Source organism: Staurois parvus, unplaced genomic scaffold (genome assembly GCF_062004578.1).
Source record: "Staurois parvus isolate SC_StPar_1 unplaced genomic scaffold, SC_StPar_1.0 ptg000246l, whole genome shotgun sequence".
In the NCBI taxonomy this organism is placed as follows: Eukaryota; Metazoa; Chordata; class Amphibia; order Anura; family Ranidae; genus Staurois; species Staurois parvus.
Genome location: NW_028318042.1, coordinates 2092833 through 2108010, shown reverse-complemented (window position 1 = coordinate 2108010; position 15178 = coordinate 2092833). Strand labels below are relative to the sequence as shown.

At 42.3% G+C, this 15178-nt stretch overlaps 1 protein-coding gene across 1 annotated transcript in view; it reads right to left on the bottom strand.

The window, feature by feature from the left end:
• The window catches only part of LOC149459816 (rac GTPase-activating protein 1-like), a 102782-nt gene that overhangs the window by 75162 nt on the left and 12442 nt on the right, over window positions 1–15178 (bottom strand). Inside the window, exons 4-5 of the mRNA XM_089680600.1 lie at window positions 11460–11532; window positions 8734–8787 (exon numbers count right to left, since the gene is read on the bottom strand). Of these exons, the coding sequence (XP_089536726.1) occupies window positions 8734–8787; window positions 11460–11532 (127 nt within the window). The remainder of the gene's footprint in view (window positions 1–8733; window positions 8788–11459; window positions 11533–15178) is intronic.

The following is a 15178-nucleotide window of genomic DNA, read 5'->3' as shown; positions in this document are numbered from 1 at the left end:
TCCAGGCATCGGCATCTTCAGTGTAGGCACCCGACTGTGACAGCTTGCGGCTTCACAGCCGGGTGCCCTGCGCATGCGCAAATAGCGCTACGCCTCCTGAATGGCCCCGTCGTCTTCTGGGACCTGTCACGTGTCCCACAAGACTATGGGGAGGGAGGGTAGGACGACAACTTCTGCTTCTGATCATCTAGGCAATCACAGCAGAAGTGGGAGTGGTACCTGTGAGTTTCGGGTACCCACTTCCCCAAGGTGCTAATCCTTAAGGGGAGCGGGGGACCAATCTTTAAAGTGGAACTTCTCCTTTTGGGTGGAACTACGAAGAAGTCAAGGCCCTAGTTATGTGGAACTACGAAGAAGTCAAGGCCCTAGTTATGGTTGGAGCCAAGCATCCAAGGGGGCTCAACGGAAAGCAGGAGTTGGTCCAATTCTCTTTTCTCTATGTTCCCATGTCTTAGCCCCTACTACTTGACTGTCAAATGCCTGAACTTCATTGGGCAACAGAGGCTCTGGGATTTGACTGCAGGATAAATTTGGATTACTCAACAGGTAAACTACTGTTTGTATCCTAAAATGTTACTCTTATTTGAACGTACCTTTAAAAAGAGTAAAGCCACTTGCCCATCTGGGATGAGATACTACAATTATATGACAGGCTTGTGGGGGATAAATTCCAGAATGAACTTCACATCACCATGCTGTCTAGGTTTCCACGTTCTTACAAACAAATCAAGAAGAGCCCAACTAGGCATTTCCTCGCAGTGGCTCACTCTGTCATCCTCAGACATTGGTGTTAACCAAATGCTCCTTCATTGGATGACTGAGCTTGTGAAATGGACAGGATCGAATATATGGAACATATGACTGCCTGGGACGAAAATAAGTCCGAGTCTCATCACTAATGTGGACTGTCTGGTCACACTTCTGGTATTCATTTGGTTTTGAGGCCTTCACAGCCACTCAGCTTGACCACAATGCTGCTCCTGAGACCTTTCAGGGATAAGTAACACTCTCCTGGTACCCTTCCCCTCCCTTTTTTCCCCTCATTTTCTTCCAGTTTACAACTCTTCTTTATCCTACGTTCTACTTGACTATCTTTTATAAGCTATCAGAGGATTTTATATGTCTCTGTTGGTGTCCTTTCTAAAGCCTAGGGCACACGATCAGAAAGTCACACACAAAAATACCACTTCAGGAGTGATTGTAAGATAATCTGATCATTCTACTGCTTTCGGCTGAAATTATTTGAAGGGACAAGCACGAAAATATTTCTCATACGATACCAGATCGTCCGATTTTCCTGTAATCAGTACAGTTTTTGTTTGAAAATACAACACAATTACATCACTTTCAAATTTTTATTCTGTCGTACAAGAATTTTCGTTACTTCAGTAACCTCTTACTTTCAATATGAGACTAGCATGCAAAGAAAAAAAAAACCCCCCAAAAACCAACACCACCACACGAATAGTCATTCATCTGATATTCTCATCTTGTGTAAGGGGCTTAACCATTAGCTGCCCGGCCTATAGCCATTTGGCGGCCGCAAAAATGGTTTAGCTTTCCGGGTGTACGCCATTTGGCGTCCTCCCGCACATGCGCAGTTCGCGCGGTTGCAGAGCCGCGCAGCGGCACGATCTGTCACCGACCGTGTACCTCAGACACGGCCGATGAAAGATCTGAGTACCAGCCCCCGTTGGCGGTACCATGTGACCTGCTGTGACCAATCACAGCAGGTCACATGACAGTTGTATACAATGGATGGCTTCATTCATGCCATCCATTGTATACTAGTGCCTAGCTGTGAATGGTCACAGCAGGTCACATGCACGTCATGTGATTAGCTGTGGCCAAATCACAGCTAAGAACACACAAAAAAAAAGTAATAAAAAATTAAATAAAAAAAAAATTATATATATATATATATATATATATATATATATATATATATATATATATATATATATATATATATATATATATATATATTTTTTTTTTTTTTTTCATACTGTCACCAGTCAGTGTCCCTGTTCACCGCCATGCCAGTTATATGACGACGCTGTACTGCACTGGTGACAGTGTGTAAACAAAAAAAAAAAAAAATGAAAATAATTTTTTACATTTTTTTGTTTTCCGAAAAATGACAAAAGAAAAAAAATACAACTTCAAAAAACTCGCTATTCCTCTTATGAAGTACGTCGGACTGTCTACTTTGCAAAAAGGGGTCATTTGGGGGATATCTGTACTGTCCTGACATTCGTGGACCTCAAGAAATTAGATTGGCTGTCAGTACTTCAGGATTGATCAATATTCAGATCTATACCATAGTTTGTGAACTCTATAACTTTCCTACAAACTAAGCAATACATCCTAATTTGGGTTATTTTCAGCAAAGACATGTAGCAGAATACATCTCGGCCTAAATTTATGAAGAACAATTATTTATTTGTAAACTTTTATAAACAGAAACAAAAGAAAAACGTGTTTTTTTTCCCAAAATTTTTGGTCTTTTATTGTTAATTTTGCAAAAAATAAAAACCCCAGCGGTGATTAAATACCACCAAAAAAAAGCTCTAGTTGTGTGAAGAAAATGATAGAATTTTAGTTTGGGTACAATGTTGTATGACCGCGCAATTGTCATTCAAAGTGTGAGAGCGCTAAAACGTGAAAAATGGCCTGGGCAGGAAGGTGTAAAATTGCCTGGTATTGAATTGGTTAAATGGCGCTCTAGATAAACAATGTTCAACTACTTTACTAGTTGGGACACCATGGTTCACGCTAGAGATGAGCGAATCGAACCAGGCGAACCGGAATTCGAGTCGAATTTCAGGAAATATTCGATTCGCGGCGAAACCGAAATTTTGCCTACTTCGGGTGCGCGAATCGAACATTTCCCGATCAGCCGGCAAAAGTGTCCCTGCAGTGAGCTCCGCTATTTCTGACAGTTCTCTGACAGAAGGAACACATGTTTAGCGGTTGAAACATTGTATCTATTAGTTTACATTTAGGATACAGATGTTTCAACCACTGTTCATGTGAAGAAGCTGTGAGAGAACTGTCAGAAATAGAGGAACTCTGCACATACACTTTTTGCCGGCTTGGAATTATTCATCTTTTCATCCTACTTCTTCTTCTTCTTCATCTTCATCCTCAGAAGAAGAGGATGAGGATGAGGATGAAGAAGAAGAAGAAGAAGAAGTAGGATGAAAAGAAGAATAATTCCAAGCCGGCAAAAAGTGTATGTGCAGAGTTCCTCTATTTCTGACAGTTCTCTCACAGCTTCTTCACATGTACAGCGGTTGAAACATCTGTATCCTAAATGGAAACTAATAGATACAATTTGTATCTATTAGTTTCCATTTAGGATACAGATGTTTCAACCGCTGTACATGTGAAGAAGCTGTGAGAGAACTGTCAGAAATAGAGGAACTCTGCACATACACTTTTTGCCGGCTTGGAATTATTCTTCTTTTCATCCTACTTCTTCTTCTTCATCCTCATCTTCTGAGGATGAGGATGAGGATGAAGAAGAAGAAGCAGTAGGATGAAAATAAGAATAATTCCAAGCCGGCAAAAAGTGTATGTGCAGAGTTCCTCTATTCTGCAGATACACTTAGAGGAGCTCTGCACATACACTTTTTGCCTGTTTGGAATTAATCTTATTTTCATCCTACTTCTTCTTCTTCTTCTTCTTCTTTATCCTCATCCTCAGAAGAAGAAGAAGAGGATGAAGAAGAAGAAGAAGAAGAAGAAGAAGAAGTAGGATGAAAATAAGAATAATTGCAAGCCGGCAAAAAGTGTATGTGCAGAGTTCCTCTATTCTGCAGATACACTTAGAGGAGCTCTGCACATACACTTTTTGCCGGCTTGGAATTAATCTTATTTTCATCCTACTTCTTCTTCTTCTTCTTCTTCTTCTTCTTCTTCATCCTCATCCTCAGAAGAAGAAGAGGATGAGGATGAGGATGAAGAAGAAGAAGAAGAAGAAGAAGAAGTAGGATGAAAATAAGAATAATTCCAAGCCGGCAAAAAGTGTATGTGCAGAGCTCCTCTAAGTGTATCTGCAGAGCTCCTCTAAGTGTATCTGCAGAATAGAGGAACTCTGCACATACACTTTTTGCCGGAAACCGCTGTATGGAGGGAATGTCCCAGAACTGTCAGAAATAGTCTATTTCTGACAGTTCTGGGACATTACCTCCATACAGCTGTTTCAACCGCTGTATGGAGGGAATGTCATAGAACTGTCAGAAATAGACTATTAATGACAGTTCTGGGACTGTCCTTCCATACAGCGGTTGAAACATTGTATGTATTTGTTTCCATAAATGGATCCATTTATGGAAACAAATACATACAATGTTTCAACCGCTGTATGGAAGGACAGTCCCAGAACTGTCATTAATAGTCTATTTCTGACAGTTCCATGACATTCCCTCCATACAGCGGTTGAAACAGCTGTATGGAGTGAATGTCCCAGAACTGTCAGAAATAGACTATTTATGACAGTTCTGGGACAATCACTCCATACAGCTGTTTCAACCGCTGTATGGAGGGAATGTCATGGAACTGTCAGAAATAGACTATTAATGACAGTTCTGGGACTGTCCTTCCATACAGCGGTTGAAACATTGTATGTATTTGTTTCCATAAATGGATCCATTTATGGAAACAAATAGATACAATGTTTCAACCGCTGTATGGAAGGACAGTCCCAGAACTGTCATTAATAGTCTATTTCTGACAGTTCTATGACATTCCCTCCATACAGCGGTTGAAACAGCTGTATGGAGTGAATGTCCCAGAACTGTCAGAAATAGACTATTTATGACAGTTCTGGGACATTCACTCCATACAGCGGTTGAAACATTGTATCTATTTTTTTCCATAAATGACATTCTGCAGATACACTTAGAGGAGCGCTGCAGATACACTTTTTGCCGGCTTGGAATTATTCTTATTTTCATCCTACTTCTTCTTTTTCTTCTTATGAGGATGAGGATGAAGAAGAAGAAGTAGGATGAAAATAAGATTAATTCCAAGCCGGCAAAAAGTGTATCTGCAGCGCTCCTCTAAGTGTATTTGCAGAATGTCATTTATGGAAAAAAATAGATACAATGTTTCAACCGCTGTATGGAAGGACAGTCCCAGAACTGTCATAAATAGTCTATTTCTGACAGTTCTGGGACATTCACTCCATACAGCTGTTTCAACCGCTGTATGGAGGGAATGTCATAGAACTGTCAGAAATAGACTATTAATGACAGTTCTGGGACTGTCCTTCCATACAGCGGTTGAAACATTGTATCTATTTGTTTCCATAAATGGATCCATTTATGGAAACAAATACATACAATGTTTCAACCGCTGCATGGAAGGACAGTCCCAGAACTGTCATTAATAGTCTATTTCTGACAGTTCCATGACATTCCCTCCATACAGCGGTTGAAACAGCTGTATGGAGTGAATGTCCCAGAACTGTCAGAAATAGACAGAAACTGTCACAGAACTGTCCTTCTTCTCATCCTTCTCCTTCTTCTCATCCTTCTTCTCATCCTTCTCCTTCTTCTCATCCTTCTTCTTCTCATCCTTCTCCTTCTCCTCCTTCTCATCCTTCTCCTTCTCCTTCTCATCCTTCTCCTTCTCCTTCTTTTCATCCTTCTCCTTCTCCTTCTTTTCATCCTTCTCCTTCTCCTTCTTTTCATCCTTCTCCTTCTCCTTCTTCTCATCCTTCTCCTTCTCCTTCTTCTCATCCTTCTCCTTCTCCATCTTCTCATCCTTCTTCTTCTCATCCTTCTTCTTCTCATCCTTCTCCTTTTCCTTCTTCTCATCCTTCTCCTTTTCCTTCTTCTCATCCTTCTCCTTTTCCTTCTTCTCATCCTTCTCCTTTTCCTTCTTCTCATCCTTCTCCTTTTCCTTCTTCTCATCCTTCTCCTTTTCCTTCTTCTCATCCTTCTCCTTCTGCTTCTCCTTCTCCTTCTTCTCATCCTTCTCCTTCTTCTCATCCTTCTCCTTCTTCTCATCCTTCTCCTTCTCCTCATCCTTCTCCTTCTCCTCATCCTTCTCCTTCTCCTCATCCTTCTCCTTCTCCTCATCCTTCTCCTTCTCCTCATCCTTCTCCTTCTCCTCATCCTTCTCCTTCTCCTCATCCTTCTCCTTCTCCTCATCCTTCTCCTTCTCCTCATCCTTCTCCTTCTCCTCATCCTTCTCCTTCTCCTCATCCTTCTCCTTCTCCTCATCCTTCTCCTTCTCCTCATCCTTCTCCTTCTCCTCATCCTTCTCCTTCTCCTCATCCTTCTCCTTCTTCTCATCCTTCTCCTTCTTCTCATCCTTCTCCTTCTTCTCATCCTTCTCCTTCTCCTCATCCTTCTCCTTCTCCTTCTTCTCATCCTTCTCCTTCTCCATCTTCTCATCCTTCTCCTTCTCCTTCTTCTCATCCTTCTCCTTCTCCTTCTTCTCATCCTTCTCCTTCTCCTTCTTCTCATCCTTCTCCTTCTTCTCATCCTTCTCCTTCTCCTCATCCTTCTCCTTCTCCTTCTTCTCATCCTTCTCCTTCTCCTTCTTCTCATCCTTCTCCTTCTCCTTCTTCTCATCCTTCTCCTTCTCCTTCTTCTCATCCTTCTCCTTCTCCTTCTTCTCATCCTTCTCCTTCTTCTTCTCATCCTTCTCCTTCTCCTTCTTCTCATCCTTCTCCTTCTCATCCTTCTCCTTCTCCTTCTCTTTCCTCATCTCCAAGGGCATTTAAATTAAAGGTACAGTGTTCTGCACTAATTTAAAGTCTCTCTGAAGCCTAGAAACCCTTTTTATAAGTCATCTTCGTAGCGAAGAAATTCGCATCGAATCGAATTTCACACTGGAATTCGCCGAATCAGCCGAATCGAATTTTTGAGAAATTCGCTCATCTCTAGTTCACGCATTCCACTCTTGCGGTCATTATATTGCTGTACAGATAGGTGGCTGTGGATATAGCCATGTGTTCGCATATGTTACACATTTTATCTGGCATGTCTTTTTGTCTTTGTTCTCAAACTTTTATTATCCTGACATGTGTGATAACCTTTGCCCATCGGTTGACCTATTGGAAGCTGTTCTGTGTGTTTTTATTATGTAAAGTTTGAAAGCTGAATAAAAATAGATTCAACCTAAAAAGAGTTAAGCTACTAAAGTGTGATATTTAAATGGTTATACATGTAATCTGGAGGGCCAAGACTTCCGAAATTCTTCTAAAATTCCTTGAGGACTACAGTGTTTAGACCTTTCTGTTATGGTTTTTTGGCATTGGCTTTGCCCACCTTGAAATATACTGTAAAAACGGAGAACTCCCCAGTAGAGTCCCAAGATCTTTAAATGCAACTATCCAATATCTACCAAAACCTTAAATTAGTATGTCAACTCTGCAAGAACAGAGTGGGGAGAGGTTTGGCAATCCTCCCAGGGGCAGCGATGTTAATTTTTGGAAAAGAAGAACTCAAAATATATTTTTAATAAAAGTATTATCACTGTTCTATTAAAGTACATGTCTGGACAACCCCTTCCCCCCAAAAGCACAACATTTGCAGTACATTTCTGCAGTATTTGTACAATTTTCCTATGTTTTATTCTGCAAGTAAAAACTTGCTGACATGCACTCGGCTCCTATATTCTGTTGTGGGCTGACAGCATTTTTGTGGACTGGGTGGTGTCAGCCATGCCCAGTTATCTTTTACTAAACTACTCAAATCCTTCCATTCTCCATGTCAATGCAATTTAGGCAGGAATTATTCTGTAGCCCAAGAAAAGAAAAAACAAAAAAAAACAAAAAAACCCCCAAAAACCCCAACCCCCCCCCCAAAAAAACAAAAAAACCCCAACCCCCCCCCAAAAAAACCCCCAAAAAAACCCCAAAACCCCCCCCCCAAAAAAAAAAAACCAAACAAAAAAAAAACAAACGAAAAAAACAAACAAAAACAAACTAGGGATGACCAATTAAACCACTTGAGAACACAGAAAGTGTGCAGGAGACACTACAGCTCTGAATTTCTGACATGATCAACAGATATTAATTTCATGTGTCAAGTAGATATAACAAAATGCTTTAAAAACTGTATATTAAACAGACCAAAAAGGTAAGCAAATAAGAGAAGTGAATTACTAGAGCAGGTCTACTAAGGGCAGTATGTTTCGTTGTAGTCATTTCAAAGACCTAAAAGTCTCTGGTTAGGACCAAACAAGTTCTCTGACCAGAAGCATATTTTACAGGTTCATCTAACTGCCTGCTGGTCCTTACATTAAAGATGCATCTACCACCATTTTTTAAACTGCTTTTGTCCACCTTTGGGATAAGGATTATACGCAACCCGCCACTCCATCCCCCACAGCTATTTCTTCCTTTACCACTCTCCCCTCCATCCTAGATTGTAAGCTCCAAGGAGCAGGGCCCTCGAACCCCTCGTGGATCGCATTGTATTGTTACTGCACTGTCTCGTGTATTGTCTCCCATTATAATGTACAGCGCTGAGCAAACTTTTGGCGCTAAATACGGTATAATAATAATATTAACCCAATGGGGGTGGGTTACTAAAACTGGAGAGTGCAAAATCTGGTGCAGCTTGGCATAGAAACCAATCAGCTTCCAGGTTTTTTGTCAAAACTTAATTTGAACAAACTGATGTTAGAAGCCGATTGGCTACCATGCACAGCTGCACCAGATTTTATACTCTCCAATTTTAGCAAATTAACCCCATTGCATCCAAGGCTTACCCTTCTCTCCCGAGGCTTTAATCTTACAGGTCTCCCAGCCATCTCATCCAGATCCTAAAGAAAATTACATTTTGAAAAAGTTATTTCATTTGTAGATTTTATTTTGCATAAATAAAGTATCCCTTTGCTGGTAAATGTAAAGGATTCCAAAATCACAAGGGAGTTCTTCCAGACCTTTGAAATGGCAAGCCGTAAGATGGACATTTGCAACTCTTATGAAACAGACAGCAAAAACACAGGAAAATAACTTTGCGAGGGGCTGATATCATGACTGCAACTAGAGCATACGAAGCAACAGATGCAACTTTAAATTTATATTAGGACACACTGGCTTTGTTTTAAACGTATGAGTGGCCACAATCTAAAAAAACACAAACATTCAGCACAGCTCTCCAATTCCTTTCACATTTCCCCATGGTGTATCCTCGTAAGTGGTCTTTATCTTGGTAAGTGCCTTTATTAAAAGTCAGCAGATACAGTATTTGTAGCGGCTGACTTAATTCTTTTCAAAAACAGACTGAAGAATCTCTCTTTTAGTACCTTGACTTTGTTTGGCCATAACTCTAGAAGCTGCCATTTCTGACTTTTTTGCAGATGCAAACTTTAGGCTATTGTTTTGGTACTCTACACCGGCAGCATGGGGAACCATGTCCGTTGCATGCAGTAGGGTCTGGAGGGGGCAGCCAAGATATTTGGAATTAGTTCACAATTTCATTTTTTGTGAAAAGGTGAACTTGACCTTTTAAGTAGCCTGCATTTGTCCCACCATAAACACCAGAATCTGCCATTACTTGCTTTTTTGAAGATGCAAGCTATAGGTTTGCAGTATGTAGACTGTATAGCGAGCGCTACTGCAAAAAAAGTTTATTCAAATTATGTATATAAGCCGCTAGAACACCAAAAATGTAACCAACAAACCCTTCCAAAGAACTATACAAATAATAAAGGTGCAGCACTAGGAGTAAGAGTAATATCATGCAAATATCAACAGGAAAAGAGAACAGAAATTAAGAAACATACAAATGTGCAAATTGGTTATCAAGAGCACATTGGGTAATATAAAATTATTGGTCAAAAATCAATATAGTGTCCAAATCACAAGAAATGTGGATATAGGAATCTTGCAGAGTCCCGTCTATCGGTGAAGATAAGTGATCCAAAAGGTGAAGATAAATAAATAAGTGGAATGCGCACTCACCAGAAGTGCGTTTAAAATACGCACGAAAGCAGTTTCCTCTATCAACAGGTGAAGATAAATAAAGTGGAAAAGCCCGGACCGGGATCGTTTTGTTGGTAGAAGTTGTTGGTGTCAGTAGTGGCTGAGCTGTGAGCACCCTGAGTCTTCCTCAGAGTATCACACTATGTGATGTCCCTTATTGTGCTCTGTTTATGAGCACCACCCTCCACAGAGCCTATCCTAAAGGGGGACCCCGGATGTGCGCAATTTTCTGATGAACCCTGGAGCCCTGTCATAACGGATGACCAAAGGATGTTTGCGATTGCGGCCTTACCAGAACGCAGATGACCTAGATGTATCTGTTGATAGAGGAAACTGCTTTCATGCGTATTTTAAACGCACTTCTGGTGAGTGCGCATTCCACTTATTTATTTATCTTCACCTTTGGATCACTTATCTTCACCGATAGACGGGACTCTGCAAGATTCCTATATCCACATTTTTTGTGATTTGGACACTATATTGATTTTTGACCAATAATTTTATATTACCCAATGTGCACATTGTATATTTCGGTTCTCTTTTCCTGTTGATATTTGCATGATATTACTCTTACTCCTAGCGCCGCACCTTTATTATTTATATAGGTTTGCAGTGTGTGGTCCGCTACACCAGGAACATGGGGTATCACTGCTGCTATGCGCAGTGCGGTCCAGAAGGCTGGCCAGACTATTTGGAGGTAGTTCACCTTTCCATTTTTTGTGAAAAAGTAAACTTGCCCTTAAGAGAAGGTCTAAAACTCATCAAGGAAGACCTAAACATCAGGTAAGGTAGACCTAAAATTCATCAGGTACCTTACCTAAAATCATCTACCTTAGACCTAAAATTCATCAAGTAGGGCAAAGTTACATTGCAAACAGTACTAAACCAATTGTACAAGATACTGAGCCAGGTCGATGTAGACTTCACTCCGGATAGATCTTTAGATGTCCGGATATGCGACATGGCCCTAAAAACCATCGCGCATGAGTCCTCCGAGCCCTAGTGCGAGCTAAATATTAATGCTGCCTTTGGGAGACACTGCAGGCAGCTCTGGACGGTTCAAAAGCATTAAGAAAAGCAAATTACAAACAGGATGTATTCTCAGGAGCACAGTGAGCGAGCGGGGAGGGAGAGCTAAACAGGGTGGAGGGGGGGAGAAGGCTCCCCACAGGGACCTTTCTCGGCTGAACGCGCAGCGAAAGACTCCCGGTTACACCGAAAGGGACAGAAATTAGCATTTAAATTGGATGGAATGAGATTTTGTGGTTTTATTTTATTAATAAATATAAACCAGTTGTCAGAAGAGTGAGGAGAGCAAGGTTACGGTGTTGGGAAGTGAGAAACAAAACAGAAATTTACAAGGGTCTTAGAACAGACACCCTAAACACACAGGGGTGGTGGGGGCCGAGGGGTGACCTTGGAGGGCAAAGAAAATCTTGGGATTGTTTGTAGAGCAAATCTACACAAATTTGTTTTAGAAAGAAGAAAACGCTGGATACGGTCTCACCAGGTCATCTTCCGTCTGGTCATAACTGATATCCGACAGGAAGGAGCCGCATGACTCATCCACCATGGACAACCTGCAAAAAAAAACAAGACGTCACCCATCTTGTTCAATGTTGTCCTCATCCAGTGTCACCCAAAACCAACAGTCCCATGCAGGGGCGGACTGACAACTCATGGGGCCCCCCGGGCAATAGGGGATCATGGGGCCCCGTGTCCTTGCCCAAAGTCAAAAATGCCTATGAAAAAGGTACCAGGGCATCTCATGGAGCCCCCTATTGACCCCGGCCCTCGGGCAGTGCCCGAGTTTCCAAATGGTCAGTCCGCCCCTGGTCCCATGTTTGGCATCAGCACAATAATAGTGTACAGTATATCTCTTGGTGACTACAGCCCAGTAGTATTAACTAAAACTTACAAAGGGGGTAGCATCAAAGCACAATATTTTGATCCCTTCACATGCATCTGGTGCATTGTTGTTTTTTCATTTTTAAACAAAAATTATGGAAACACCAGGTAAAAACAAAATTGTTGCCAAATATGGTATTGGACCACCTTTGGCATCCAAGACAGCCTGAATTCTCCTGGGAATTGACGAATATAAGTCTTGGATGGTGGGTAATGGAATAGGATACCACTGTTAATGGAAAAATCATTCCAGTTCTCACAGAGATGCTGGAGGCCCCAACCTTGTTCTCCAAAATTGACCATTGTGGCTTTATGATATGGAGGTCCGGCAACTGCGACACCCAGGGAAGGTGCGAGACTTTGTCTGCATGCTTGTCAAACCATGATTTGAAATAACAGCTGTGTGAACCAGAGCATTGTCGTCTTGGTAAATGGTGATATTTTTGGGAAACGATGTCTGCACCATGGGGTAGACATGATCTGCCAAAATTTGTACATAGTCTCTGGCAGTGACTGGCTTTCAAGGTGATGATGGAGCCTGCAATATACAAAGATCTGGCTGCCCAAACCATGATTGTGCCGCCACCATGCTTTACCTTTGGCACAAGATGGTCCTGGTCGTAAGCTTGGCATGGTGTTCGCCACACGTAAACAGGTCTGGTGATTAGGAACAGCGCAAAGCTCAATTCAACGGACCAAATTACAGTCTTCCATTGATCGATAATCCATGATTTATGGGTGTTGCACCACTCTCTCCTCTTCTGAGCATTAATATCGGTCACTTGTGATTTGGCAATTGCAGCTCACCCATGAATATTTTACTTATGTAGTTCCCTCCGCACAGTTTTTGTGGACACGGCTTAGAAAGACAGAGATTGAGCTCTGCAGTCACTTTTGCAGCAGTTGTTTTCTTATTCCGGGTCACAATCCTGCGCAATGTCCTTTTGTCTCTTTCGGTCAGTTGACCATGGCGACTGCGCTTATGCGCATCAGACGGCATTCTCCCGGAAACTGTATATGCCATCGTACCAGTTGATACTGTACCTCATGAATAATTTGTCAATTTCAATCACAGAGACACCAGCTAAGCGGCACCAACAATTTGCCCTCTTGAAGCTCAGCAAGCTCTGGCATGACTCCGTATTACTAGAAGCGCACACAGTGAATGAAGAAAGTGAGGCTTCCCACGTGGTAGCTAGGTGTCTCATCACACAGAGGAAGCAAAAGAATGTTACATCACTTCCACTTTCAATGCAAAATATGTAACTTTCATGCCTGCAAATCATGTAGCGTTCAGGGACGGACTGACAACTCATGGGGCCCCCGGGCAATAGGGGATCATGGGGCCCTGTGTCCTTGCCCAAACTCAAAAAAGCCTATGAAAAAGGTACCAGGGGCATCTCATGGGGCCCCCTACTGACCCCGGGCCCTCGGGCAGTGCCCGAGTTTCCAAATGGTCAGTCCGCCCCTGGTAGCGTTTCCATATTTTTGTAGATTTTGCACTATATATATTTAAAAATGGGAAAATCTAAACAGTAACTTCTTTCAACCCAGCACATTGCACCACCATGCACAAATGGTTCCGTTGAATGCATTCTCTGAAGGGCACTCATGCCAGGTGGTTGACCTCTGCTCAGCACAGAACCCGGAAGCCAGTAGTGTCCACTTCAATGATTTCCAGCCTCCGTGGGCATTCGTCAGTTATGGTGTATGCATTGTTACATTGGTCCACAGTGTTACCATGTATAAAATGCCCATACCTGGAAATCTTTAAAGGATAAGTTCACGGTTTAGAAAAAAAAAATTTTTTTGCAGGTAAAAAAATGTGCATTTATTATTTTTGTCTGTAGGAGCCTGTGAACCATATCACCACAGATCAGGAGATTGCTGGTGCAATGCAGGTCTCCTGCAAACCGGTCAGAATATCTGCTTGTTGTATGGGATGTACGGGCAAGCAGATATTCTGACAGGAAGAATTTATTAACTACCACACTGCTGAGAGCCGCTAAGGCTGTTGGGACTTGTAGTCTCTCATTCACAGATGGCCGCATCACTCATTCACAAATGACTGTGAATGAGTGATACGAGTGTGTGGAAGGAGCCCCGCACGGCCGCTTTTTAAAAATTTGACAGCTAGCAAGGGGGAAGAAGATCCTCTGCTGTCAAAGCGGGGATAGGGGGCAGCGGGGGCCAGTCTGAATGTAACATGTACACCCTGAATATGGGTGTAGCATGTTTACGAACGGTTTATTTATTCTTTGAAGTGGTTGTAAAGGGTATATATTTTCTTTCAATGACAAACATATTATACTTACCTGCTGTGTACAATGTCATTGCAGAGCAGCCCCAAACCTCTTTAGGTCCCCACCTGGAGCTTTTGGCTCTTCCGCTTTGTGTGCCCCCATAGCAATCTGCTTGCTATGGGGGCACACCTGCGGGCTTGATCCCAAGCTGGGCTGTGTACGTATATTGACAAACACAGTTGGGTCAGCTTTGCCTTCCTGCTCACAGGATTTGAATGACAGCAGCAGGATCTGCTGGATTGCCTGAGTAGAGCGAGAAGAGAGAGCCACTGCAGACGAGTCCTATCTCAGTCTAGAACTGTGCCCATGTCAGCATGCAAGGGGGTGAGGGGGCGATAAAAGTAGGAAATTTTTTACCTTAATGCAGGAAATGTGTAGACAGTTTGTAATAGGTTTGCCTTTGTAAGTTAGAGGCTGCCCCTTGCTTGGGGAAAGGTTTAGGTTATGTGTGCTTTGTTCCCAGGCTTTTTGGTCCCAGCCAGCCCACCTGTGGTATACATGCAGAAGGCTGAGGTCCAGGAGGCGGTGGTCAGCTTGGCTCAGCTTGTGGTTTTGGGACTGCTGGGCCTTTCAATCCACTGGAGGCACCAGGATCCTGGAGATCATATAAGTCATGGAGAATGTCAGCATGGACTATCACCGAACAGAGGTATGCATGGGCAGCCATAAAACTATAGTTAGGGTTAGGGATTGGACATTGTTCATATTGAACGGTTATGTTGGAATCTTTTCAGTAAAGTTACATTAACTGTTCCAAATCTGGTCTGAAGTTATTCAAAGAGCGCATGTTGGTTCTATTGTATCTAAAGAACAAAGGTCTGTAAAGCAGAGGGGTAAGAAGTAACAACACTACAAGAAGGAGTAAATTGTCAAGACAAGAAAGAGAAATGCAGTTTCAAAAGAGTAACTAAGCACAAAGTTCAAGACACAAAGGATCTAGTCATTAGGTGTGGTACCTGGTAAGGGGACAGGTCCTCCAGTAGCGTGCGGCGGGGGGGGGGGGGGGGGGGCATTG